The sequence below is a fragment of the Ciconia boyciana genome, chromosome 15 (genome assembly GCF_034638445.1).
Source record: "Ciconia boyciana chromosome 15, ASM3463844v1, whole genome shotgun sequence".
NCBI classification, from domain to species: Eukaryota; Metazoa; Chordata; class Aves; order Ciconiiformes; family Ciconiidae; genus Ciconia; species Ciconia boyciana.
The window spans coordinates 5366747-5392984 of NC_132948.1; the positions used below are offsets into that span (position 1 = coordinate 5366747).

Genomic DNA, 26238 nt, shown 5'->3' on the forward strand with positions numbered 1-26238 from the left:
GCCGATACAGGCTGCTCCCACATCCTGCTGAGAACATCCCATCTGCACTTCAGTTAATAGGTGTATATTCCCCTAGCTAATGTGGTCTGGTAGATGTGGTACCAGCTCCTCCTGTTGCCACAAGCACCTCAAAGATTTCTGACTGCTTCCTTCTTGCCAGGGTAGGGGAAAGGAGTCCTCAGCCTTGGCAGGTCTCCCTGAACCGGTGGGGAGCTTGATACCTACGCCCAGGTTGTTCCTTCTCTTAACTGCCCTTCCGCCTGGAGTGCGGACACAGAGCAGGCAGTGAGGCTGTTGTGGTCACAGCATTGCTCTTTGTTTCTGTTTTTTGTCAGATATGGGCAAAGCAGAAAATGCCCTTGGCACTGGGTGCATCACATCTTGGCGTGCTGCAAGGGGAGAGTGGAAGGACAGTCTCGCAGTATCTCTGCCTGCTAATTGCTCTGTCTTGTTTTGGGTGAGCAGGTGAGCCTGTTCCCAATTCTGTAAGTGAGGAATGTTGTGATACCAAATAATAAACTTGCTCCTCTTCTTCCTGATGTTGGCACCAGCTCCCAGTGGATTTCTCAGTCTTGGAGTAACTTTCATAACAAGTGTGACTTACAAAGCACCCTGGGGCTGAAGAAGCACAGGGGCTGTTTTCCAGATGTTCATCTAGCAGCACGAGCTGCTGCTGAGCGCAGCCCCAGATGGCATTGTCAGAAAAGGCCTCCCTCAGCAGGAAACTCGTGTCAGGGCACCGGCTCTCGGGAGGACGTACAGAGCGGCAGCACAATGCAGACGGCAGCGCCTTGGTGTCGCATTGATCCCTGACGCAGCAGGAACAGCAGGAGATCATCTTTTCACATATGAGGAATCCGTATGTAAATGTGAGGTGCTGCATTGGAAACCTTGTAATGTGCTAGGTGATTGTTGGATAAACTCCCCTGAGGGTTTCTTCAGCAACTGCTGTACTGTAGCTTAAAGCAGCCAGGCCTTGCCCTGTCTGGCTGCATCTGAGGCTAGAGTTTTGCAAGCATCATGCTTGGAAAATGCTCCTATTAAAAAGGGTTAGGACAATACCATGGACTTTGCAAAGTGACCTTGTGGTAATGGCCAGGAAGGAAGGCCTCTAGAGTGTCCTGGGAGATGTCTGTCTCTCTGAAAGCACATCTCTCCTAAAGAAAGGAAATTAACATTCAGGCAGAAAATGCTGTCTCTGTCAGCTGACGGTGCCCGGCAAGAACTGGCTTGTAAATTAAAGCTTTTATTTGTGAAGAGGAAAACTGTTCTCAGTGCTGTAAGGAAAACTGTTGTGCCAGTGTCGTGATGGGGAATTTTGAATCATTTAAATAACTTGTCATTGTGTGCTGCTCTTTACAGAGGTTACAAACATACCCAGCTGGTTTTTAAATCCTCACCTCCTCCAAGAGAACCTGCTAAAGATAATTATAGTGCTGTGTCAATATTGACCAGTTACCTCATCCTCAGCAGTGGGGACTTTGGAGCACTGTTAGTTTTTCTCAATGCTTCTTTGTGAAGCTGCATTTTTCTTTTGTAAGTGTTGTAAGAAATCTTCGGAAACCAAGAGGTATTGTGTTTTTCTTGCACCAGGGCTGCTACATCCCTGCCTCTTTGGATGAAGGCAATCTTTGTTAAACATCTCGGGGCATCTGTCTTTATTACGTGTATGTACCATGCCTTACAAAATGGTCCATGAGGTGGACATCCAGGCACTGCTGGTACAGAGATCATAAGGAACAGTCATAACGTTGTTGCACGTTTCTGCTTGAGCTGTAACAGGCAGTCACACGGGTGCTCTGTAGATGCACAGAATCTGTTGCGGCATTCCTTTTACCATGTAGTTTGTTGCTGGTGTTTTTCTGAAATCTTCTGAACACGACTGCTGAATTACAAATTCCTAGCTTCTTTGAGATGCCCTTTCAAGATTTTAAAAGGCACTGTGGTTCTTACTGAACCTCACTGAAGGGTGGGATGCAAAGACAAGTTCTTCTTTCCATGTAGTACCTGATGTGCGTGTAAATTTTACTCATTTCCTTAGAACAGCTTCTGTCTGCCACTTTTATTTAAGAGGTGATGGTGGTATTTGACACCTCACAAAGTTTTTATAAAGTAGTTGCTGCAAGGTCTTTTAGCCTAGAAAATAGCTTGTGAAATTTAATGAAAGCATTCAAAAATCAGGATGGTTATTGATGAGACTGAATCCAGAAATATCTGGGAGCGTGAGGATCCGTTTCTTTCTTCGTGTGGTGTGTAGGCTCAAAGTCACACTCAGAATGTGATGGTTACTGTAAGCTCACCTGTAGCCAAGATACCTTCTCTCTATAATGAACCTCATATATACATCTGCAGGGTTCAACGCACAGGACCCTAAACTAACTGGAGCTTTTTTGTCAGTTATAGGGCTTTATATTCAGTCAATAGAGTGGAGCATACTGCTGTGTTTCCTAATCCTTCTGCTGCTGAAATCAATAGCTGAAGATTCCTCTGGATATTAAGAGGAGTAGGATGGAGCCCCAAACAACCTACACAAAGCCCTTGAAAAGTATCTACCCTTTCAGATCCAACTACTGATTCTATTCTTATAGACATTTAACAACACAAAAGGGTTGCAAGAATTGTTAAAAGCCATTTCTGTGAATGTCAGAAGTAAAAAGAACTGGAAATAAGATTCTGTATAAGGGGGGTGTTTCTCATTATTTATAACCTTCATTGTTCGGCCACATTTTTTTCAGAGTTTATGGAAATACTCAATTTCACTTTATCAGGTTAAATGTTTTTCAGGTAACAGCTTTGAGAGGAAGGATAATTGAAATTCAACACAGGGGATTACTGCTTCTCTTAACACTTGATGTTAGTCTTCCCTTGATGTGTACATTTGTCCATGAATGGAATTTTTCCCCCCCCCTCTCTTTCTTCAGTTGTTTTGCTTAAGAACTCCTTCATGGAATCCCAATAAGAAAACCAGCATGTGCGTTCCAAGCAGTGCTGATTATACCATCCTCTAACTAAAAATAGACTTTGTACAAGCTGGCACTGAAAAATAATTTAGTGAATAGTTGAGAGTGGGAGAAAGAACAGCCATCTTAACAGCAATGTCAGGCTGTAACTGCTGTATATTCATGCGCATCTGTGTAGATGCAGGGGAAGTGATCCTGTCTGCATAGAGAAATATGGCTTTGGAGTAAGATCATAGAGAACTCTTGGAGGAGGAGGGAGTGAATTGCAGATAACCAAGGGTCCCTAAGATTTGTTTAGGAGGATAAATTCTGAATCTTTAAGTTCTGTGTTTTGAATTTTGTGAAGAAGTCCAGGCACCTAATCGAAGCACCAAAGTTGGATGACTAAAGCTAACACCTGTATATAATCTAAGTGACATCAGTTGCTGGTAAATAAAAATTTCTTTAATGTTTTATGTTTGTGTGTTTCTAGAAACAGGACACTGAGCACAGGTGGGTTTTTTGTTTGGTTGGGTTTTTTCAGTCTGAAAGTAAACCAAAAAACCAAGTATGCTGTGGTCAGCTGAATGATATCTTTTACTCTCCATCCTCATTCTTGGCTTTTTCTTTCCCTCCCCCCACCCCTCCTTTTTTTCTTTGTTTTTTTTTTTTTTAATTTATTTTTTATTTTTCTTTTTTCTCCTTAACAACTTCTTTGTAGAGTGAGCCAGACCTGGAGAAAGGCCTGGAGATGAGAAAATGGGTCCTCTCAGGAATACTAGCCAGTGAGGAAACCTACCTGAGCCACCTGGAGGCTCTGCTGCTGGTAAGCACTGGTGGCAGATATCATTTCAAACACTGGTACTTGAATTTTCACTGCTGTTTCCATCCAGAGTTTCCCAGAACTTCACATACCATGAGTTACAAGCTGCCGGGTGCAAAGGGTACCTGTTACTCCTCTTCTCCAGTAGAGAAAGAGAGATTTAAAGAAAGGGCTGGGTATGGCACAACCAGGGAGTTAAGAGTATGGTGGTACCCAGGAGCCCTGACTTTCAGTATCCTGTGCCAATTATTAGACATGTTGCTGTACAGTTGGACAGAGATTAAGGAAATGGAGTGCAAAGGGATTTTAATCACACCATTAATATTCTGGGAAAATCCACCTACCAGGGCGGCTGATCCCCATGAGAGAATTTGTTAATGTCTAGCTTTCAGGAGTTGTGTGAATGCAAATATCACTTATTAATAGGATGAAAAACAACTCTCTGGAGGGATGTGTTGTAATGTGGCAAGGGTGAACGTACTTGGTTTGCATGATAACAATTTCCTTCATTCCTCATTTCAGCCTATGAAACCTTTGAAAGCAGCTGCCACCACCTCTCAGCCTGTGCTGACTAGTCAGCAGATTGAGACAATATTCTTCAAAGTGCCTGAGCTCTACGAGATCCACAAAGAATTCTATGATGGACTCTTTCCCCGAGTGCAGCAGTGGAGTCACCAGCAACGTGTAGGGGACCTCTTCCAAAAGCTGGTGAGTCAGCTACCATCACCGAAGCTTCTGTTACCTCTCATTCAACTCACAGGTGCTGGTGGGATTCCCTTTGGTGACTATGCATAGACCAAAGGGATGAAAGCCTGTAGCTGGATTAGATGAGAGGCTTCTAGCTTTGCCTCACTGCAGCGAAGGGCCTACAGCAAAAGTGGCTGTTTAATTGCCTTTCACTAAAGACTCCAGTAAGCTATGCTACTAATACAAATACAGTTTCACAGAACTGGTGAATCTCCAGGTGTCTGCAGTGTCGTCAAACCATTTCCTTTAGAGGAAGATGAGAGAATGGCAGTGTTAAAAAGGGTACTTTTAAACACCAACAGCTAGGTGTTTCTCATTATTGCTAAGCTCCCTCACACATACTTCCTTCTCTATGTGGTGCTTTGCTCTATCTTGTGCTGATTTTCTGTTTTATGGTCATCACCTTTGGCTTTGCTTTTCTACCACCATCCTGGCCTCAGTATTCCCCTTGCTGCTATGCTGATGCAGTCAACCTGCTGCTGAGAATCTCCAAGCAACCTCAACAAAATTCTCTGAGTGTGGAACAGGACAAACATATACAGCATATTCCTGAGGCTGAATTAAAATTGCTGAGTTTCTGAGCCAGATGATGAATTGTTTGCATTCTAGGAGATTCCTTTGGCCCCTTTAGCCTCTCCCCTAGCATGTGCAGAGAGCAAAGGATTAAAGGAGCTGTTTTTTCCTTTTTAGAAAAGAAAAGAATCTCTGCATTCTTGAGGTGCCTCTGATTCTCAGGGTAGGAGTGACATTCCAGTGAGGGGTTTATTGGATGAGGAGTGCGCTTTGCCAGGGTCACTCAATTGTTAGCAGCTGTGTAGCCCAGCACCAGCCCCATCCCCTATGGAGCAGGGGGGAGATGGGCTTGGAAGATGATGTTTTCCATGCACGCCAGCAGCTCAAGATCAAAATATGGGAATCTGCTTTTCACTGCCAGCATGTTTTAGCCAGGAGGGGTCAAGTTGGTGCCTTGGTGAGTAGTTCATGGTATGCAATTTGAACAACTGGTTTAAGAAGACAAAACCACCTGCTGCTGGTTGCTGAAGCAAAGATACAGAAGGCTGCTGAAAGTAGAAGCCTCACAAACTGTATTGAAAGTGTAGTGCAGCAATGAAGATATCACTAATTGAAGAAGACCTGTATATATTCTTTACCACTGCTGGCTGTCAAGCAAGCTTTGACTCACCATAGAGCTACTTAGGCCTTTGTTTAAGACCATTTCTTGCTGATGGTGATCACAGATCCAGGAGTTAAGCCCTTCTGGCACTCTATTTTTATGTTCCCCTGATTTTTGTGCATGCATTTGTAACAGAATTGTTGATTTTGTTGGATTAGTATTGGAAGCAAAGGAGCAAATTGCCCTAGTGCAGGAAGCTTTGAGCTAGCGTAGCAGTTTCAGTTTCTGGTGGTTTGGTACAGCATCAGTGGGAATTGCGAACTCTTTGCTGGATGAGATAAAGCTAATAATTCTTGGCAGGTAGTGGGAAGCAGCTAGATGAGAGATACAGCAAGAACATCAGTCATTACAAGACCTCTATACAGGATGTACATCAAATATTTTGGAGCAGACTGTTTACTTGTGGTCATGTCATGCAATCTGGTGATGAACACTTGAATCCTTGTTATTATCCTGAGGTCTCTGGGGACATTAATTTTCTTTAATATCACGCAAAACAAAGCACTGTAGATTGAAGTTATAGATAGTGCATGCAAGGAGTTCTAGAATTTCATGTGGTCTGGCACAAAGTACGATCCATTTGCAACATCACTGACTGTTATTCCACCTTTTTCCTGTTGAAACTAAAGAAAAGAAAAAAAAATGCTAGGCATGTGGGACTGAAATATGCTTCTCATTTTTGGGGAATACTTTGTACGTATTTTTTATGACTAGAAAGGGAACACTTTAGAACTGTTTTTAGAAATGAAGAAATATTTAGCAAATATTATCACTGATAGTTTTCAGCAATGGAACAAAATTTTAACCAAAAGCCAATTATTTCTACCAAAGCTTGCTTAATTTTCAGTGGTTTCTTTTTAACTGAGAAAGAGAAAACTTAAACCAGCATGAAAACTGTGTGTTAGCATTATTGCTTTGGTTGGAAGCTCAGTTTTTAATGAAAAAGATGCTTTCATGACGGCATGTTTAGAGGAGGAAAACGAAAGCTTAGAAAGACTGTTCAGGAGTAGCAGAAAATGAAAGAGCCACACAGGAATGGAGAAACTTTAAAGCTCTGCCATGTTGGTTGGCATCATCCAAACCCTAATGTCATAAACCCTGCAAATGATCAGTAATTCTGACAGCAGCAGCTTCGCAGAATTGTGCCCCAGTGGCAAATACAGATTTTATTCTCTCCACACTGCTGGGGCCAGGTCATCCCTGGCATAAGTGAGCACAGTTTCCTTCAGCTTCAGTCATAACTGTGTTATTTTGTATGAGGGTTGAGATTAGTTCCTAACCTTTAAGTAAAATGTGCCCTAGGAAATAGCTCGCTGTTTCTTAGCCTCTCTTAGCTAAAGAAATTTGTGCAAGGAATGTTCTCCTGAGAGTGGCTTTTTCTCTTCTGTCGTCTCTTGCACAAAGCTCCATAGAGCATGGGGAACACAATGATTATGAGAGAGCAGGAGAGAAGAGCACTGTCTGTGGGAAAGTTAGCTGCTCTGCCTGTTGCACATCCCGGGCAGAAGTGTCAGGGAAGTTGCAGAAATAACAGGGTAAGTGCAAGCTCTTCTGGTAACAAACTTCTCTTTAATGGAGCCTTTTCCAGCACTCCACCTGTTGGCTCACTACTGACCATGCACTTGCAAGCATGTTCAACCTGCTGGGGTGTTTACAGCACAGCCTGTGCAGCTCTGCAGCACAAAACCAGCTCTGCAATCCAGACAAGCTTGGAAGCTACCCAGGGGTTTCCCGAGCTGGATCTGATGTTCTCTGGCATGAATATGGCTGCAGTTCCTAAGTCAGCAAACGGGATCAGTGCTAAGGCTCAGCGATAATAACGGCTTCTTACTACGCTCTGAGGTGTGCTCCATCTTCTTCTGGACCAATTGCATGTTCCTTCTGCTGGAAAAACTGCCATCTTCTGTCACCTAGTGCTGCGGTCACTGCCTTCCCAACAGACTGTGCTCTGGATCTCTGTTCTGTATTTTCAGCAGTCTGCTGCCCTTATAGCGATGTTCACTAATGCAGATATGCGTTAATATCTGGGTTTGATACAGTGTGTCCATCATGCTAAAGCTAACAAGTCTGGGGTCTGCTGGGGTCACATTTGTGCTGTTGGGCTGAATCATTCCTGTGTGATTCATGTTTTGTGGCAAATAGCCAGCAGCTCCAGTTACATCAATGAGCTAAAATATTAATAGATACTGATCTGGCAGTTCAGAAGGGAAAAATAGATTGCAGTAATAAGGATGTGTCATTCTCGCAGGCTTCCACATCCTTCACAAGTGAACTTGTTCGGCGTAGATGGAACTGGGTGCATGGGAGCACCTGTGCTGGTTAAGCAAAGCTGATGGGTCAGAGATGGCTTTCTGGGCCTGCTCAGCATTCCCCGCAATTCTTTGGCGTGAAGGAACATGACCTGATCATTGGCTACTGAGGCTGGCCATCCCAAACTGTCTTCTTCCCCAGCGCTTATTTTATTTTGTTTTGCTTCCTGCAGGCCAGCCAGCTGGGAGTGTACCGGGCCTTTGTGGATAACTATGAAGTTGCTATGGAGACAGCAGAGAAATGCTGCCAAGCCAATGCTCAGTTTGCTGAAATCTCTGAGGTAATGTCATGGTATTCAGACACACGAGCCGTCTGGATCTGACTAATACCCTGCGATGTCACTCCCGTCTGTCCTCCAAGTATCTTTGCAGCCCCGACTTCTGGAGGAGTTGTGAGCTCCCGTACGCTCGCTGCCTCAGCTCGTGTTCTCTCAGCGATTTGTACTTTGGGCTAACAGAGGTTATCACGTAGACAGCCTTTATGTGCTGCCCCCACCCAGGGAATCTTGTAAAAACTGGCACAGAGCTGAGAAGTTCAAAGCAATGCCACCTTTGGGCACTTCTAGAAGGGAAAGCTGTATTTGAGTTTCTCAAGTATTTCTCGTGCTAATGATGATGCTGACTGTGGTGTAAAAAGCCATCCTTCATGGCTTGCGTTATGGCTGTCCATGGAATTGCAGGCTTCACTGGTGTGGAGAGGAGGAGAGGGTAGCGCTCTGTTTAAAAAGGCAAGTGTGGCAACTGTTATCTATAATATTATTCATTGGGCTGCTCTGATGTCCTCTCTTTAAGAGGAGTACCTTGTGTCAAAGCATTTTGAATACATTTTCAGGCTTCCCAGGCCACTAGCTTTGCCTGCAGTACATGGTCTCATTGACTCTTTGTATTGTGGTGATTATATTTTGAAGAACTCTGTTGCCAAGAAAACATGAACTTCATCTGTGTGTCCTTAAAAGCAAGCAGATAAATAATCAGAGCTGAATAATACTGGGGGTGTTTATTGCTCTGAAAAAACTCCTGAGTACATTCAATATTGCATGTCCCTTTAGATTTTTGTGATAAAGAGGTAAAATAAAACATGTTCCCTCTGTGGAATGAGGGAGGCAAGGCTTGTCTTCTGGGACCTGCTGTACTACTCATCAGAGTGCAAATGTCTTCTCTCTTTTCCTGAGGATTTCCATCAGGTTCTGGTCCTTTGCCTCGCCACTTCTGTGCTCTAGTGGTGTCAATTAATTAGTAAAGTAGCTTCCCCTGTGCTTACTTTTCTTTCAGTACTAAAATGCATTTCATGGACTTTCCCATATATTAATATGTATAGATAGTATTATGGTACTCCCTAGAAGACAGAATAGAGACTAAGGCCCCAGGGTCCTGGGCTCTGTGCAAAGGTGATCCCTTGGTTTTGCTGTTTTGTGAAGGATAATTCTGAAATCATGCTAGTATCTACTGTATTTGGAATGATGGTGATGATACTTTTGCATTTGTGTCCTGGTGAAGATTTCAGAGCTCAGCACATTAATGCATGTAGCTTCACGGTCCATGTGCAAAGAGAAGAGTCACAGGCATTGTTCCTTTTCTGCCGTGAAAGAGAGCTGACTTGTCCAAGGTCACCCGGGTCTGAGTACAGGTATAAAGAAGTATAACCTGGGGGTACTGAATCCCAATCCTGTAGTTTATTTATTGGTGGTGTACACATGCTGTGACAATGGCTGCATCCTTATGGACATGTCTTTCTCCTGCAGGTGATTTAAAAACTCCACCATCCCTGTTGCTATAGGTGGTTCCATGCTTTGCTGCATCTCTATTGACATGCACTCCTAAGAAAATTGCTTAATATTTGAGATGTGTGGGTGCCTGTGACATGGAAATGGTGGATTTACCAAGAAGGAAAGCATGTTTTTCCTTCGCTGACTTGAACTGTGATAGGGCTGTCCTCCATTCACACTTAGGCCCTCCCTTGCAGGGGCAGATAGTCTCTTACATTCCCATGTGATATTTCAAGGTGATTGACTGTCTGCTACATGGGTTTTCTTTTTCTTTTAGAATCTAAAGGCTAGAAGCACAAAGGAATCTAAAGATCAGACGACGAAAAATTCCTTGGAAAGTGAGTGATCCATGCAGAGGCAACTGTGGTTTGTCAGGACTGTGTGGAGGCTGTTGCCAAACCTCCATTCTCCCTTTTTCTTTTTAAATGCTGGAAGGTTATGGAGTCTCTGCTGGCTCTACCTGGGAAATCGGTTCCCTTTTGCTAAGTAGCAGAGCTCATGCATACTGAGCTGCATGCATGCATGGGGAAGCCCTTGCCAAGCTTAAAACCTCATCAGTCCCTTTGGGCAAAACCAGGCCAACCAAAGGACTGCTGTGATTTTAAGAGAACATCTGCTACCCAGTGATGGCACAAACGCAATCCTAGCAGTTATTTTTATATGGTTTTGCCCTAAGGTAGCATCTCGAAAGCATGGTCAAGATCAGGTTCCATGGTGCTTGTCTCTATGCACGTAAGTAGAAGACAACCCGTGTTATAAGAAGCTTCCATACTCACTAATATAAAAGCCAATCCCGTTCCTGTTTTGGCCTGTTATCAGGATTTGGAAGCACTCAACATGTCATGCTGAACTCCAGAAGGAGGGATGCACTGCCAGCCTTTCAGGGACCTCCTTGGCAACTGTAAGGGTGCAAGGCCCGATTCTGACCTGTGGGACCAGGCAGGTTGCCAGGGAATTGTTGGAAGTGTGCCATGCTGTGTGCAGTTGTTCTGTGCTACCTTGCGTGCTCCTCATCCACTGTCTGGCAGGGCATGCTCACAAGTGGGCATCTGTTTGCCGTGGAGCACGTTTATTTCCTCTGTGTGTTCATGTGTGTTTTATTGGCTGTGCAGCTCATTAACCTTAGAGAAGGGAATTTTCCAGTAGCTTATTGGTTAATAAATCTGTGCCTGTACATTCAACTGCATTGGAGAAGTTGCTCTGTAGTGGCTGTATTTAGGTACCTTGTCCTTATGCTCCTGCTGCATTTCTTTCACAGCTCTATTGTACAAGCCAGTGGATCGAGTGACTCGCAGCACGCTTGTCCTGCATGTAAGTATCTGAAGGGTGCTCTTCAAACTTTAGGCCCCTTTCCTATTTTCTTTGCCCTTCAAATTTTCCATGGGGCTGCAGGATTGCAAAAATAAACCTGTCATGCTGTATAAGAGCCTCTTCCCTTTACATTAAGGGGAGGGAGTCCATAGGTAGGACCCTGCTACCTCTTCAGTGGTGTTACCAAGAAGTGCAGAGTATTATCCTCCTCTTCTAGAGATGAAGTCTTGCTCTAATCTGTAAGAAGAAGCTGGAGCATCTTGTCCTACAGCTCTAGTTAGGGGCCCTCAGACCCTTCTGCTTTCCAGTGCTGCTCACGGTTCTGTTCTTTGTTTGTGTTCCTGGCGTCAGGATTTGCTCAAGCACACTCCAGTGAGCCACCCTGATCATCCACTCCTGCAGGATGCTCTGCGGATTTCGCAGAACTTCCTCTCCAGTATCAATGAGGAGATCACTCCTCGCCGGCAGTCCATGACTGTAAAGAAGGGGGAGGTGAGTCTTCCTGCTTTCGTTATTTTCTCAGTTTCTAAATACTGGTTATGCCTTTTCTGTAGAGCGGACTAGGAAGTTACGCCGTTAATTCGTTTGTTGCTAAGATACAGTTTATGCAGTGTCCTTGTTCTCTAAAGGTTGTGGTACAGCTCCTCTCTGTTTTCTGTTCGGAAAACAGTTTGGAAACCCAGAGGAAAAGTACGATTAGAGTTTTGTCCTTAACATTGTTATAATCATTTGTCATACATAATTTCTATGATGCATATTGCTATGCACTAAATGGATTTGTATTTTACCTGCAAACTGAAACCAAACAGGAAGCCTGGGAGGAGGAGAAGGTGAGGAAACATCAGAAATCATAAAAGATTAGGAAAAGATGTTTTCCAGAATCTTCATTCTTGCCATAAAACTCATTTTGTGCATCCTCATTTCTAAAGAAGAATGTTGTAAATGGGACTAGGAAGCAAAACAAATAGAATGGGTTGGGAAAGCTAAGGGAGGTGATTGACTTCTAGGGGTGTAATATAACTCTTCTCAGCTCTGCTAGGAGCTGGACTACACCCAGGAAGTTCTCAGACGTGCAGTTCCTTTACCTGCATGCAATGTTGTGCAAGGAGGGCATAGAGCTACACAACAGTAAAGTCCTGCATGCCTCCATGAGCTTGATTCATCTGCCTCGTAATTCCATTAGAAAGCAATTCAGTCCTTCCTGATGAGGAAAGGCCAGGACTGACAGAAGTATTAAGAGAGAGAAGGATGTAGGAGATGGGACAAAAGAGAGGTGCAGCTCAGCTAGTATATGTGTAAGAGGAATTGTGGCAGCATGCCAGAGACACTGGCTGATCAAAAGTGACCCAAATTACCCTGTACAAAAACATCTCTTACAAAGCCCAGGAGATTGTTAAGATACCATGAACCTTCATGATGTATTCCCAAATCCTGTCAGCTAAACATGCTTGCTTTTAGCTGTTACAGTGATTTTTCAGCTGATAAAGATTTGCTAGAAGCTGCGGTACTGGGAATTTGGTGCACTTTGTCCTGCAAGTCTTGCTCATTGTCTCATTTTGTCAACTGAGGAAGTCTGCAGCTGAGAAAAGGAGGGGCTGAGCAATTGGAGGCTGAGGTAGAAGCTCAGACATCAGTCACCAGGGCCTCAGCGATAGTAGATGGCCTCATTAAAGTGGATGCTGATTGAGTCATAGCAGAAATCGCAGGCTAGAATGCCCCTCGCAGGGGAGAGAGCATTTTGTGTTCTCTGGTTGTCTTGTCAGCATCTCAATGAGGGATGCAGGCTTTGAAAAGTGTCACGCAGAATCCTAATGAGGTGCCAGAGCCCAGGCAGAGGGGCAGGCTCAGGAGGATGATCCTGATGATCTCTTTTTGGAGTGGTGTATTTGTCAGATCTTAGAAAGCAGGAAGGGGAGGCTTGTCAGGATTGGGCTCAGCAGGCCTGTTCACACTCTCACTGGTCCTGCAGTGACTCCGTGTATGATGTGGGGAGGGAAAGAAAGGGTCATACCCAAGGAGAGGGTTGTGGGTGTGCTGCAGGGGACCAGGAACCCTTTGTGCTCTCACTCACTGCACACAGCTTGCACTGAGCCCAGGGAGGAAAAGGACTTGCTTCTGATGCTTCCCAGAGTTTGCCTTCCACTCTGGGAATCTGATGGTGGATACTTTCTTTAGTCATTTGGCGCCAATATCCCACTTTTTTCAAAGCGGTAACGCCCCAGTTGACACCACTCTGTGTCTAGAGAGTAGGTATGTTCACTCTCTGCCTAGTAATCCAGAGACACAAGTCTGCTCCCAGCTACTCTGTGTGGGTTAGTGATGGCTGCTCCTTCCTACAAGCTCCTCAGCTTGGGGTCATAGCTGGGTTTTGTTTATGCCTGTAAATCTTTTCTACTTATCCTTTCCTCCCACTCGCCTTGCTTGTGCTTCCCCTAGGGTGACAGGACAGTGTGCAGTTTGCATCTCCTAATTGACTGCTCTCAATGCATAATGCATTTTTTTATTTTAATGAATCACCAGCTTGCTTTGATGGCTTTTTTCATTATTTGTCTTCCTCCCATTGAAATTTCCTTGGTGGAAAGGAAGGAGGGAAAACAGCCCTTTCCCCTCATGTATTGCTTAGGTGCTGATCTCTGTTATCTTTTTTTTCCCCAGTCCTTGCCTTTTATGTGGAATATTTTTCCCCTTTGAGTGTGTCGTGGGGAGGAGTCAAATCTCCTTTGCCAGCCTCTTGCTCCAGCTCTTTTTTTCAGGATTGCTTTGAACTGGGGAAAGCAGACAGTTGTTAATCTCCCTAGTGACAGGCCGCTAAGAAGAGGAGTGCAGGTCAGGAGAGAGTACAGGCTCATCAGCACAGTATTCCTCCCTTTTGCAAAAGGTGATTCCCTGCTCCGGGAGCATCAACTCATTCTGGCCTGCCTGCTGTCTTCATGCATGATGTCAGGTTTCCTTCCTGCACGCCAGCCCCCTGGTTCTGCTTGGCTCAGTAGGCTTTTTTCTAATTCTAGACTTACACATATAAACTGAAAGTTTTCTGTGATGCCTGGACCTGGTTTAATTTGCTGGGCTGAATGAGTATTTCAGGTAGCGCAAGGAGATGGGAACAAAGGGAGTAAAACCATTCACAAGAGGGACAGAAAGGGCTACAACAGGGAAGGCAGTATTGGTGGGTTAAGCCTGCGAACACATAGTTTGGTCCTTGCTGTCTGCCAGGCTAACTGTGGCTTTGTGGTTTGCTGAGGGCTGCAGTACGGAGGAGTCAGGAGAGCACCAGTGCCGGCCTGGCAACACAGAGGAGCCAGGAGGGGCTTATCTGGGCTTTTGGGTCTGTTTCCATTCAGCCTGATCTGCTACATTCTCTTGCTCTCTCCTTTTCTTCCCATCTTTTTACTTTTGTGGTTTTACTTTTTAACTTTTTTTGATGGATTTTTCTGCAGGTATCCACTTTGCCAACCCTCTAAATAACCAAACAAATGCATGGAGGGAAAGGGGTTAGCACTGTACCTTCTGACTCAGAATGTGAGTGGTGGAGAATCTTCCACCACCGTGGAGCTGGCATCTTATTTGCTCAGTGCTGATCCTTCTTCACCCCTATCCTCTTGGCTTAAATAGGGAACCTGCTTAAGGTTCTGCTGGGGGTGGTCCCTTGAGGAAGCAGGAAAACGAATGCTTTGAGCTGAAGGATGTGCCACTATTATGTGCCAGAAGGGAAGGCAGTAATAACCTTTCTAGTCTTATTAACAGAGCAGCTATATGGACTGCATGGTTTGGTGTTTTTTTTTTTTCAACTAAACCTGGATGCAAATGGCCATAAAGTTTGTATCGTCTTTCCCTGACAGAAGTAAAGGCTTGTGTTTCAAGAATTCAGCCCATTCTTGTAAAGCAGGAATTAACAAAACTGCCAAAAATTGCAGAGTTCATTTGGGAGATGGTGGTTCCTTTCTTGACTGCTGCTTATCTAATGCTCTTTGCAGGATGTTGTTCCAGGGCAGTTCAGACCTGAGTGGTGGTGGCTGCCATTCTGCCTTGCCCCTGGCTGTGCAGTCCCACCCTCTCTAAAGTGTTCACACTGGTATTTGTCTGATCCCACAGTGGCACGGAGGAACGGAGCTGCCTAAAAACAAAGCTTTTTTTTGAGTTTTGGGTCACTGCTGGCTGAGTGGCTTAGTGTCTGGTCTCATCAGCAGCAGTCCAGACACAAGAGGGCTGACAGGCAGTTTCTTCTGGAATCAAGCCCACTAGATCCCATGTTGGATCAGCTTATGCTACTATGCACCTTTTCCCCTGCCCTGGAGAGAAGAGGCTGCTTGGTAAGCTGCTCTACCACGTTTCTAAATGTGGTTTTAAACTGCAATCAAGGGACTGGGTATCATTGCCTTAAGCTCCTGTTTAACTTGGTAGAGACCAAGTATGCTAGGGAAGGGAAAGGACAAAGGACATTTGCAAGGGAGTGGAAGTGCAAACTAAAGCCTTTGAAAAGCTGGGAGCTAAGCTTAGACACAGGCAGCCATGCACAGCTTGAGGCCTGGTGCCTACTGCTTCTGGATGCCTTGGGCAGATGTTGGCAATAGAGCACTCAGAAATGATCTTGGATGCTTCACACTCTCTCACAGCTGGAGTCAGAGAGCTCCTGGTGACAGGAGCTTTGGAAAGAAAAAAGAAAGGCTATTAAACTGCTCCAAGAGCAGCCAGTTTAGCTCCCTAGGCAGAGCATCCCTTTATTCTGCAATGCTGGTCTTGCAACACACGCATACACACACAAGGAATCATTTTCTTCCTACGCTCTGCAGAAAGCCAAACCACCTCTTCCTCGCTGACATATGCCAATACCCATCTCCCACTTTTACCCTCCTCCTCCTGGATCACACATGCTCCAGTCCTTCACCCACGCATGCTGCAGGCCTCTGCTGTCACCACATCGGATGAGCTCTTTCCTCGGCACACAAGCGAGGAGACGGCCTTTTGTACAGCTGTGGTTCTGGATGAGTAGATTTTTAGATTCCACTTCTTGTAATGTGTCTCAGACAAGCTGGTCTTCTGCTGCTTCCTGGAGTTAAACAGTACGTGACAGCAGCAGGATTTATCATATGCAAACAGCACAAAAACACTGTAGGATGAATAAATGAGCATACAGGTAGTCATGAGTTTGGTAGCAGAGGAGGGGGAGATGCTCACTGACAGAGGTAAGAGGAGGCGGACAGCAACAGGCAATCCAAAGAGGACCTCCAAGCACTGAAAGATGTACAGGGAGAGCACTTTTGTCCAGAGCACTCAGGTGGGTGGGAGAAGAAGCAGGTGAAAACATGCAGGGGCTGGAAAGGAGACTTGTACTGCACCAGTACAGGAGCTTTGCAAGAGCCACTGAAGGTAACAGTCAGCCCAGGCCCTGTTTGAGAGATTAAAGATGATCCTAATTCACTCCATTATGATACAAAATAGGAAGTTTTTGCCCAGGCCTCCTGGAACATCTTTCTATAGCTGAGCTGAGCTCCTGTGCTGGACACCTGACAGACTTGGAGCTGTCTGTGGAAGAGGGGGTCACTCTGCCACTGTACTGCCACTCTGATCCTAAGCTGATGTTTATTTGGATGTTTATTTGGTGTTTCCATATATTTGGTGTCATCCTTTTCTTGGATGTTTATTTGGTGTTTCCGTAGCCTATATGTCATTTCGGGGTATTTTAGGAAACCTTTAGCACCTTTGTTAACCTTAGCAAACAGAGTAACTTTGGAAACAAGGTAGGGAGATGGTTTCCCACACATAGGCTATTTTATGTGACGTACAGCAGGATCACCAGCCAAAAGACTTCATGTTTCAAGAGACCCCATTTAACAGGAGGCCACCAAAGGAATAGCTGTTGCTGGCCCTGGGTGGGAGGAGTTGACCAAAGTGGGCTTTGGTTCCCAACCTGCTCGAGGAGGCCTGTGGAGCTGTGGTGGCACGGGCATCTGACTGGCATGGGTCCTGTTGGAGGGGGTTGCTGGCTCCCCCAGGGCGGGGTGGGATGGGCTGACTCATGTCGGGAGGTCCGGGAAGGTGCCCTGTGCCCCCTCACTGTGGGGTTTGGCAGGGATCTGGTAAGCCAGTTGGGAAATCCTTTTATTGTTTCCCTCTGACCTGCTGAACCCTCCCGGCAAGATGAATCATTTGCAACAAAGGATGTGACCCTTTGCTGGAAGCACTCCTCCTCTGCTCCACTGGTGCTGAGCCTGCGGCATGCCTGTTGTGCCCAGCCCTAACGAAAGTCCTGTTTTCCAAGAGAAGCTGGTAGTTAGATCTAATATCAAGCTCCACACCCCTGTGAGGAGAGATTTCCTGACTCGATCCACAAATGTTTTCTCCTGTCCTCTCCTCCCCAGGTACTCGGTTGCTTTTGTGGCGGTTTACCCCTGCTGCTTGCTGAAGGGAGACCTTCCCAACTAGCTCATGAGCTCTTGCTCATGATATGAAAATATGAAGAATGAAAGGTCTGGGAAGCTCGGTGTTTTCCTCTGACTGGCTGACTGGAATACATCCCTTTCACCTCTTTACTTCTCTTCAGTCAAGCTTAGGAAATACAGCCTTGTCTTCTTCCCACCCAGCTCTTTCTGGGAGATCATGCTGCCAAAGACTTTTCGCTGCCTCATGGTAGCACCGTGTCTCGTGTCAGTCGGGTATTTTGTACCCAGGAGCGCTAGCCAAAATAAACAGTGCAAATGAGTGGTACCTCAGTCCCAGATGGGGCAGTATGAAGGCTGTTGAATCACACCCCTGTTCTGGCATCGTATGGCTGAGCTTTCTGCTTGGGTTTTGGGGAGATGGGCGACAGAGAACGTGGCTGCTTGGAGGAGGTCTGCTTGGATGGCGATAGCCAAGGACTGTGCAGTGGCCGGCTAGGTGCAACTTCAGAAGGCATGAGAAGGGGTGGCCTGGTTGGACCAGGCAGGCCATGTGGGGAGGTCCATAGCCTTGCTGCAGGGAATACTGACGGGCTCTTCTTTTCTTACTTTCTGGAGGCCTGACACAAAGGTTTCCAGTCATGGGTGCCTCTGTGTGGGCTTCCCCTTCACTTGAGGACACGCTTGTCTTAAATGCTCTGGTCTCAACGATGGTAGTGGAATACTGCCAAAAGCAGGGGGCTGATCTAGGGCTGAGCAGTAGTCCTTCACAGTCCTCCAACAGCTCCCATGGGCCTGTGCCCTCCATTGCCTGTGAAGAAACACATTGCTGGCCATGTTGTTGGCCAGTCTCTGCCACCAGAGACATCTTCCCAGGGTGGCGTGGACTAGCTCTGGACTAGCCTGGGGTATTTTTCAGCTAGGGACTTTCGGCAGGGTGCTGGGCCGGGGCCTTGGCTGATCTCGCACACTGCCAGTGCCTGGCAGAGGGGGACAGAAGGCCAGGTCATGACCATGCCGTGTCCCTGCCAGGTAGGGAAAGGACAGTGCCACATCCTGCTGGGTAGCAGAGATGAGTGAGCTGTGCGAACATCTTTACACCTACGAACAATGAGCAGAGGTTGAGCTGGCAACAAGCAGCTATTCTCATTGCCCTGGAGGAGCTGAGCTGATTTGCAGCGTAATTAATATGCATCAGATCTAGAAACCTGAGATCAGGGTTTTGGCTTGCTCAGAAAATGTCTTTCATTGTTGCTCCCAAATGAAATTCTTTGCAGCTCTGGAGAGTGTTTTTGCTACTGACAACATACCTCCTCCTTTTTATTTATTTACTTTTAAAGCTCAGTGTTTCTGGTTTGCTACCTGGGGTTTGTTTGCCAGGCAGGAGGGGCAGGCATGCACAACTATGCATCAGCAGCAGAGACATTAATGCAGGCAGGGGTTCTCTCCAAAACCACTGAGGAGAAGCCAGGAGGATCACGCCCACCTAAAAATAAACATTAACATATGTACAGGCCTCTCTGAGCCTGAATCACTGCTGGATACCAGATCTCCACAGACTCCTGCCCAGATATGGTGCAACAGCCTGCTAGGGAGCAGCCTTGCTTCCTGGCACTGTGGGAAAGGTGCAGCTTTTGCTGCCGCTCACAGATTTCTGGGACTTTTGTGTAATGGAAGGCAGCACCAAGATGAGATGCTGGCACTGCTGTGTGTGCTTTAACAGCTAGCTGTGCTGCTAGTGCAGCTGCAGACAGGAAAATGCAGACTCTCAGTCCATGTCAGGAAGTTTAGGGTGCCGTAGGACAGAGTGTGGAAACAAGAATTATGTCTGCAAGGGCATTCTTCTGCCTTGTGTTCCTTGCCACAATGCCTGCTGGGCTCAGGACTGATGTGGTTTGTTTTCATTTTGGAGAGCCAAGATGGGAAGAATCGTAGGCGGAAGGAGAAGCAGTGTGGGGGTTTGCACTTCTCACCCTTTGCAGTAAATGTGTTCAGGGCTTGTTAAGTCACGCAGCAAACAGAACCCGTGGTGCATAACCTGAGAAACTGAGGCATCAGTTTTGGTTTGGATGTCCCGATCTTGCTCAGGTTAGCCGCTTTCCTGTTGCGTACTGCTGTATAGCTGAGCACAGCTGCCTCTTGGAAACGGACAGTTTTCGTGTACGTGTTTCCAGCGTGGGGATCACAGAGATACTGCAGGTCGGGAGCGAGTCGTAGACAGGTCCCGAGCATGGGCCTGGAGAAGGCTGATGGTGTGACAGCAGGGGGAGGTGTTGGTTAGTGCTGGACAGTGTTAGCAGATCTCTCCGATCCCCAGCCACGGTGCTGTCTAGGTATATATGGTATGTGTAACGTGCCAGTCATTGGTGTCAGGGGAGCATCCTCTAGCTGGAATAGCAAGGATCAGGAAAGTACGGGTCAGGAAAAAGCACCTTAGCGTACCTTTGTGGAGAAGCTGATGGTTCCTGCTTGTACTGGCTGTGAAGCAAGGCAACGCTGACAGTTATACATATTGACGGGACTAAAATTTGCCCAAAGTAGAATACCGCTCACTTCTGTTTGAAAATCAGTGGGAGATATCTATTCCAGATGTGCAGTCAAGAGTCCTGTTGGTCCTGACATCAAAGCAGAAGGCCTGAGCATAGACCAGGGCTTGAAACTCCTGGCTTCATCACTGGTAGCAGTGTACAGCCATCTGTCTTGGTGCCAGTGCTCCAGCCTTTTTGTCTTTCAACTATGGAGTCCCCATAAGGGAATTAGGAAAGTGATGCTTCTGCCTACCAACGTGTCCCTCTTATTTAAAAGGTTGTAAAGCTCCCTGGAACTCGAAGCAGGAATAAAGGCATGAGGGTTGTGCAGCTTCTTTGCCTTTTCTAGGCTTGGGGAATGTTTATATAATACATAAAAGATTGAAATAGGAATGGGGTGGGGGCATATCCAGATGGTCCTATTTACACAGTGGCTGGTAAGGGACTACTGAGAAGTTTGCTAGATACACATTTTGTTCAGGAATTATCCCTTAACAGCATTTGTAATAAAGAAGCAGCAATGGCATTCAGCTGTTAATGTTGACAAACTACTGCTGTGAGTGGGGGTGGAGGTGTTTGTGGAGGTGTTCGCTCCTCTTTCTCCCTGGTGGGGTAGCTTAAGCTGAATTCAGTGGCTGGGTAGGTGACTCCTGAGAGAAGTGGTGTCTGCTGCTCTCTGCTGGTTTGTGAGGGGATGGTGTGCTGTCAGTGATTCTGGGCCTTGGGTATGCAGAAGCTGGGCAATGACTCACAATAAATTACACTTGGGCTCAGGAACAGGTGATGGAGAGAAGCCTGAAGTCTGACCCAGAACCAGATAATAAAGGAGGTGCATGGCCATTTCTGCCCCTGGGAGAGAGGGCAGCAGCAAGGAGCAGAGCTTACAGCAAGGAACATTTAATAGCTTTTTTCTTTTTTCTGAATTAGACCAATTTACTGAATTGGCCCTGGTAGGAGTCATGTCTACGGAATGTGTTGCCCCAGTGCCAAATCTGGGGCTCATATTGCACTAACTAAAACATTTTTTTATGCTTTTTCACCAGCACCGGCAGCTGCTGAAGGACAGTTTCATGGTGGAGCTGGTTGAGGGGGCTCGCAAGCTACGTCATGTCTTTCTTTTTACTGATCTGTTCCTGTGTGCCAAGCTCAAGAAGCAGATTGGAGGGTGAGGTTTTCTTTCTGGACTATGTGCTTTGTACCTCAGCTTCAGCAGAATCCTGGGTTTAGCCAGCCATTTTAGTTGAATATGAATACCCCAGAGCTGGGTAACCATCATCCACAAGATGTAGTTAGACAAGGAATGATCAGCAAGGTAGTACTGTCTGTTATATGAGACCTTGTCCAAGTCCTGATCCCTCAGGAAAGGTTAATTCCTCCTGAGCCTTCCTAGGAAAATAGGATGTGCTGTAACTGCTGGTATTCTGGACAAATGCCATCCATTTTTCTACTTCCATTTTCTTTTAATAGGTGACATTCTTCACTTCTTTTGTTACTAAGGTTATTAATTTTGGCCTTGCAGCTACAGCCAGTTAACAGTTTTGCAGAAAAATGGAAAAGGTACAATAAACAGACTATGCATCAACCCCAAAGTGCAGCTATTCAAACAGTTTTGTTGACATTTTTCACAAGTGAGGGTGGAGGAACCTTTACCAACATACCTGCCTCAAACAGGGCTTCTCTTCATTTGGTAAATGTTCTGCTCGGGGAGACCCCTCTCATCTTCTTGCCCTCTTCAAGCAAAAAATTGTCCCTGCCCCTTTTGAAGCACGTGCTTGTGAGGAATGAACCTTCGAAAGAGTGGGACATTCCCAAGAGTGGATGTTCTTGGCAGCAGAGGTGGAGAGGGAGTAAATCACATGAAACATTAAAAAAGTGAAGTGCTTATTCTGGTGAAATCACTGGAGAATGACAGTTACAAGCTGTAGTTTCTCTCTTCTGGTTGAATTACACAGAGGTTTATACATATTGGCTTACCTGCTCCACCTGGCCCTTCTAGTTCTGGCAGGAGACACCTGGGTTTAGATCATAGGTAGCAGCTAGGTCAGAGGCATGGCATGGCTTTTGAACTTTGCCTCTATGGAGGCTTCAAAGGGAGAGCATACAGGACTGAAAGGGTTTGCAAAAGATCGTTGTGGTTTCTTAGGATGAAAAGAACTAGATAACAAAACAAGTTGCCTTGTTATGTGCTGTAGTGGCTGTTGGCCCTTCTAGGCTTTCTTGCTGGAAAGCAGCCCTTTACCAGACTTTTTCTACATGGGAGTCACAGTGAAGTTGTGCCCATTTCTTACGCACTATAGCGGGGAAGGACTTGTGGGAAGGGGGAGTGGGTGTTGCCAAACACCAGTAATAGTAAAAGATTTGGACCTTCTGTCTTTCAGAAAAAGCCAGCAATATGACTGCAAATGGTACATCCCACTCACTGACCTTAGTTTCCAAATGGTGGATGAGTCTGAGGCAGTGCCCAATATCCCACTGGTACCTGATGAGGAACTGGATGCCATGAAGATCAAGATATCCCAGATCAAGAATGACATCCAGCGTGAAAAGGTAAAAGGGGCTGAGCACTCCATGCCAAGTACAGGCTCAGTGTCTCTGCTGAGATGAGGTACTGGTAGAAGCAGCATTCCCAGAGCTGCACAGCATGGGGAGTCATGTGAAAACAGACTGTTCAGCAGAGGCTTGTGGTGCAGCTCTGTTACCAGTGATATCCGGATGCTCTGTGGCCCATCATTGCTTGTCCTAGTGCATGGCTTGAATGATGGTGTCCTGTGAGGAGGCAGAAACAAACTGTGAGTGCTAGCCCCAAGCATCCATGTGGAGGGCGGGGCTCTTATGCTGTGGACACGAGAAGGACTGGGAGTGTAGCATGCCAATTTCTGGCTGTTAACATATGATCCTGCAAGTGATTTTGGTCAGAAGCCATGTTCTTCTGAATTTTTGCAGGCTTGGTTATGCTTTTGAAGCTTTCTCTGACTTCACCAGTGTCAAAGCACCAGCAAATATACAGAGAACACCAGTTATGCTGACTGCACAGTTTGACACAGATACAGTGTCTCTGGCCCGAGCTTCTCTTTGCTTGCAAGACGTGTTTTCTCAGAGGTGTTAGACTCCAAACCTTCTTGGAACCCGAAAGAGAAATAAGAGTTTGCAAATTGAAAGCCTGCTGGTGTGTAGAACAGGATATGAATAACATTGCTCGTACCGTGAGAAGACTATCCCCTGCACTTCCAAAGAACATGCTTCTGCTTCTCTGCCCTGGCTGGCTTTCAGAGAGGGCTTCCTGGAAAAAGTAAGATATTAGGTGGAACACCATGTGGAAGCCTCTTACTCACAAGGTGCAGGTGTCTAAGATACGTGCTTCGGTGCATCAGTGCCAAACAATATACATGGCTGGGTTTGGGACTGGGTTTTATCCAAGAACAACTTTGGTTTTGGCTGACCTCTGTTGCAAATGGATTGGTGGGTGGGAGAGAATTTTGGTGACAGAGTTCTGGGCAGCTTCTAGAGAAGTTCCTTACAGTCTCCTTGGTTAAGGATGCTTGTGGAGGACCTGGCAGTGCTATGGCTGCCAGTGACATGATGCTGCTGCAGCCTCTGGAATAGAAAGTAGACGGTATAGCTGGGACAGTGGCCATGCACCTCTGCACCTTCATCTGGGGCAGCTGGAATTGAGGAACAGAGCCAAGTCCGAGTGTAGAGGTACTGCAGGTAACATCTTCCTGAGCAGCTGGGAGCCCCGTGGATCCTGCTGACAGCATTTCTCCTGCCTGGGGCCATTTGGCTGCTCACGGAGAGAAGGGACTGTGGATCTTAAAATGTCTGTCAGTGTACGTGGGGGCAGATGTTGGAGAATGACATGTGTCCTCTGTCTCCCTCTCTTCCCCACCCTTCAGAGGGCAAATAAAGGCAGCAAGGTCATTGAGAGGTTGAAAAAGAAGCTCTCGGAGCAGGAATCCCTCCTACTGCTGATGTCTCCCAACATGGCCTTCCGGGTACACAATCGCAATGGCAAGGTGAGTGGCTCTTCTGGTCTCCCTCAGTGTACAAGACAGAGGTCAAGGTGGGGTGGGTGTGTTTGTATATGCTGTTGTACAAGGAGGTCTTCATGCCCTCTACTGTCTGGCCTGAGAGCACTTTCCAAGCAGTAGACACCTAGCCCTTGCTACACCAAAGGTTATGATGACATCTTGTAAGGCTATGACTAATTTGTATGCAACGTTGGCATTTAAAAAATAACGTTAGAAATTAATCCCCTACCTCAGCACCTTCCCTGGCAGAGCAATAGGAACAGCTCTCTTCACCTAAGATAAAGTTCTGCAGCAGCTGCCTTCTAGACTCCCCTTCAAATTCAAGGCTTAGCACACTCAGGGCTGTCTCCTCAGGACTGCGTGCTGTGCTTGGCACCAAGGATGCTGAACGGTTGTGAACAATCTCCTTTAGCGCTGTGGGATGCTCAGTGTGCCAGAGGTATCCCCTGCCCTGGCAGTGCTGTCACTTGTCACTGTGGCCTTTCCACGCACATGGCAAAGGGTTCTCACAAGATCCTGTTACTACTCAGTGAAAATTCACGAGCTGGTCACTGCTTCCTCAGCTTGCATCAGTGTCTAGGCCTGTGGTAGAGGCTTTTGGGTTTCCTGATGCAACTGTTGTGAGGAATAGCACAGGGCTTCTATGGGACCTTATGCTGCCAGGGATGCAGCTGCTTTGCAGGGTGGAGCTCTGTGAAAGCTCTGACTGTAGGAGTCCATGTTGGTACCGCTGGCACACTGCTGAGAAGGCACGTTGCCAGAGTCCTGCCTGTCACTGACAAAGCTGTGATGTAGGGCAACTGGCAGGAGTACTAGAAGGACAGTGTATCCAGCAGTTTCCACTGGAGGAGGGTGGGAGGCAGGCAGGCTTGCTCTCAGTGGTCGGTCAGACTAATGCATACCCCATTTTCTTCTGTTTTCCTGGGTAGAGCTACACGTTCCTCATTTCATCGGACTATGAAAGGGCAGAGTGGAGGGAGAACATCCGGGAGCAGCAGAAGAAATGTGAGTGTCCCTCAGCTGGGCATCGGTACAAATACTGTGATCTTATTAGAGAGCAGGAGTCCAGAGGATGAGGTGTGAGGCAGGGTTCCCTGCGAAAAGAGATGTGCATTGAAATCCACAGCACAACATGGATGTCTTCTGTCTCTGCACATCTGAGCCCATCTGGGGGACTTTTGCTTGTGGCAACATGTCGGGAATGTGTAGGGAGAGCACTTAAGTGTGTTGAGCGATTCTCCCATTTACCCTAGAGATCAGAGCTCTGTGCAGTTCCAGGTAGCGGGAAGAGCTGCACCCTTTCACCTGGCTCCAGTCCAAAGAAACTTACTTACTTTTTTGGCATGGGTATTTTTTGGCTTTGCAAGAAAATAAGAGCTCCCCTTGTTTCCTGAGAAACATCCTGAGACTTCTTACTCCAAAGAATATGTAAATATGCCCTCAATAGAGCTGGGCTGCAGCAGCAGTACAGACCTGAGCACCAGGGTACTATTGGTGAGCATTGCCCAGGGAGTAACTATCCTATGTGTGCCCAGCATGAAGGAGCATGCATCCAGCCTCTGCTTTGAATTTTAAATCCTCCCTCTTTGAATCTCCTTGGCAGGCTTTAAAAGCTTCTCACTCACATCGGTGGAGCTCCAGATGCTGACAAACTCCTGTGTGAAGCTTCAGACAGTCCACAACATTCCACTCACTATCAATAAGGAAGGTGAGACCTTTGGTTTATGCTTGGTTTATGGTACAGCTGCAGTGAAAATCTACTTCTGCCTGCCTTTGTGCATTTCCCCTAGAACTGCTCTTACTGTTTCTTTTTGCTACAGGCTTTAACCTGGTGATGAGTTACAAGCTGAGAGTTCCTGTAAAACAAAAGCTGAGAGCGTATGCACCCAACTTGTGTAGTTTAGTTGAAGTAGATGATAGCATACAAAAAGAGCAGCAGGACAAGAACAATCTGTCATCCCAACGTTACTTGCTGCAGCAATAAAAATACAAGCTCCTAATTATATGCCTACATCTAAATTAGTAAAATATTCCTGAACTTCCTCCAAAATATATTTATTGACTATGAAATGGGCTTTACATGCAGCCATCGTGCCAGGGATTGGAGTGCCTGTTGGAGTCCTAGCCTGGGACAGCTTTGAACTATGCCTGGGAATCCTTTGGAAGAACACTGGTTGGCCAAAATGGTGTTGGAGACCATCCTAAATTACTATTTAATCTGCTAGTATAGACTTAG

The 26238-nt window shown here is 46.3% G+C and overlaps 1 protein-coding gene across 1 annotated transcript in view; it reads left to right on the plus strand.

Annotated features, from left to right (window-relative positions):
- BCR (BCR activator of RhoGEF and GTPase) overlaps positions 1–26238 on the plus strand; it is a 98206-nt gene that overhangs the window by 56045 nt on the left and 15923 nt on the right. The window contains exons 3-13 of the mRNA XM_072880305.1: positions 3661–3765; positions 4285–4470; positions 8166–8273; positions 10036–10096; positions 11017–11069; positions 11421–11561; positions 21018–21139; positions 22353–22521; positions 23868–23987; positions 24932–25007; positions 25606–25710. Coding sequence (XP_072736406.1) covers positions 3661–3765; positions 4285–4470; positions 8166–8273; positions 10036–10096; positions 11017–11069; positions 11421–11561; positions 21018–21139; positions 22353–22521; positions 23868–23987; positions 24932–25007; positions 25606–25710 — 1246 coding nt within the window. The remainder of the gene's footprint in view (positions 1–3660; positions 3766–4284; positions 4471–8165; positions 8274–10035; positions 10097–11016; positions 11070–11420; positions 11562–21017; positions 21140–22352; positions 22522–23867; positions 23988–24931; positions 25008–25605; positions 25711–26238) is intronic.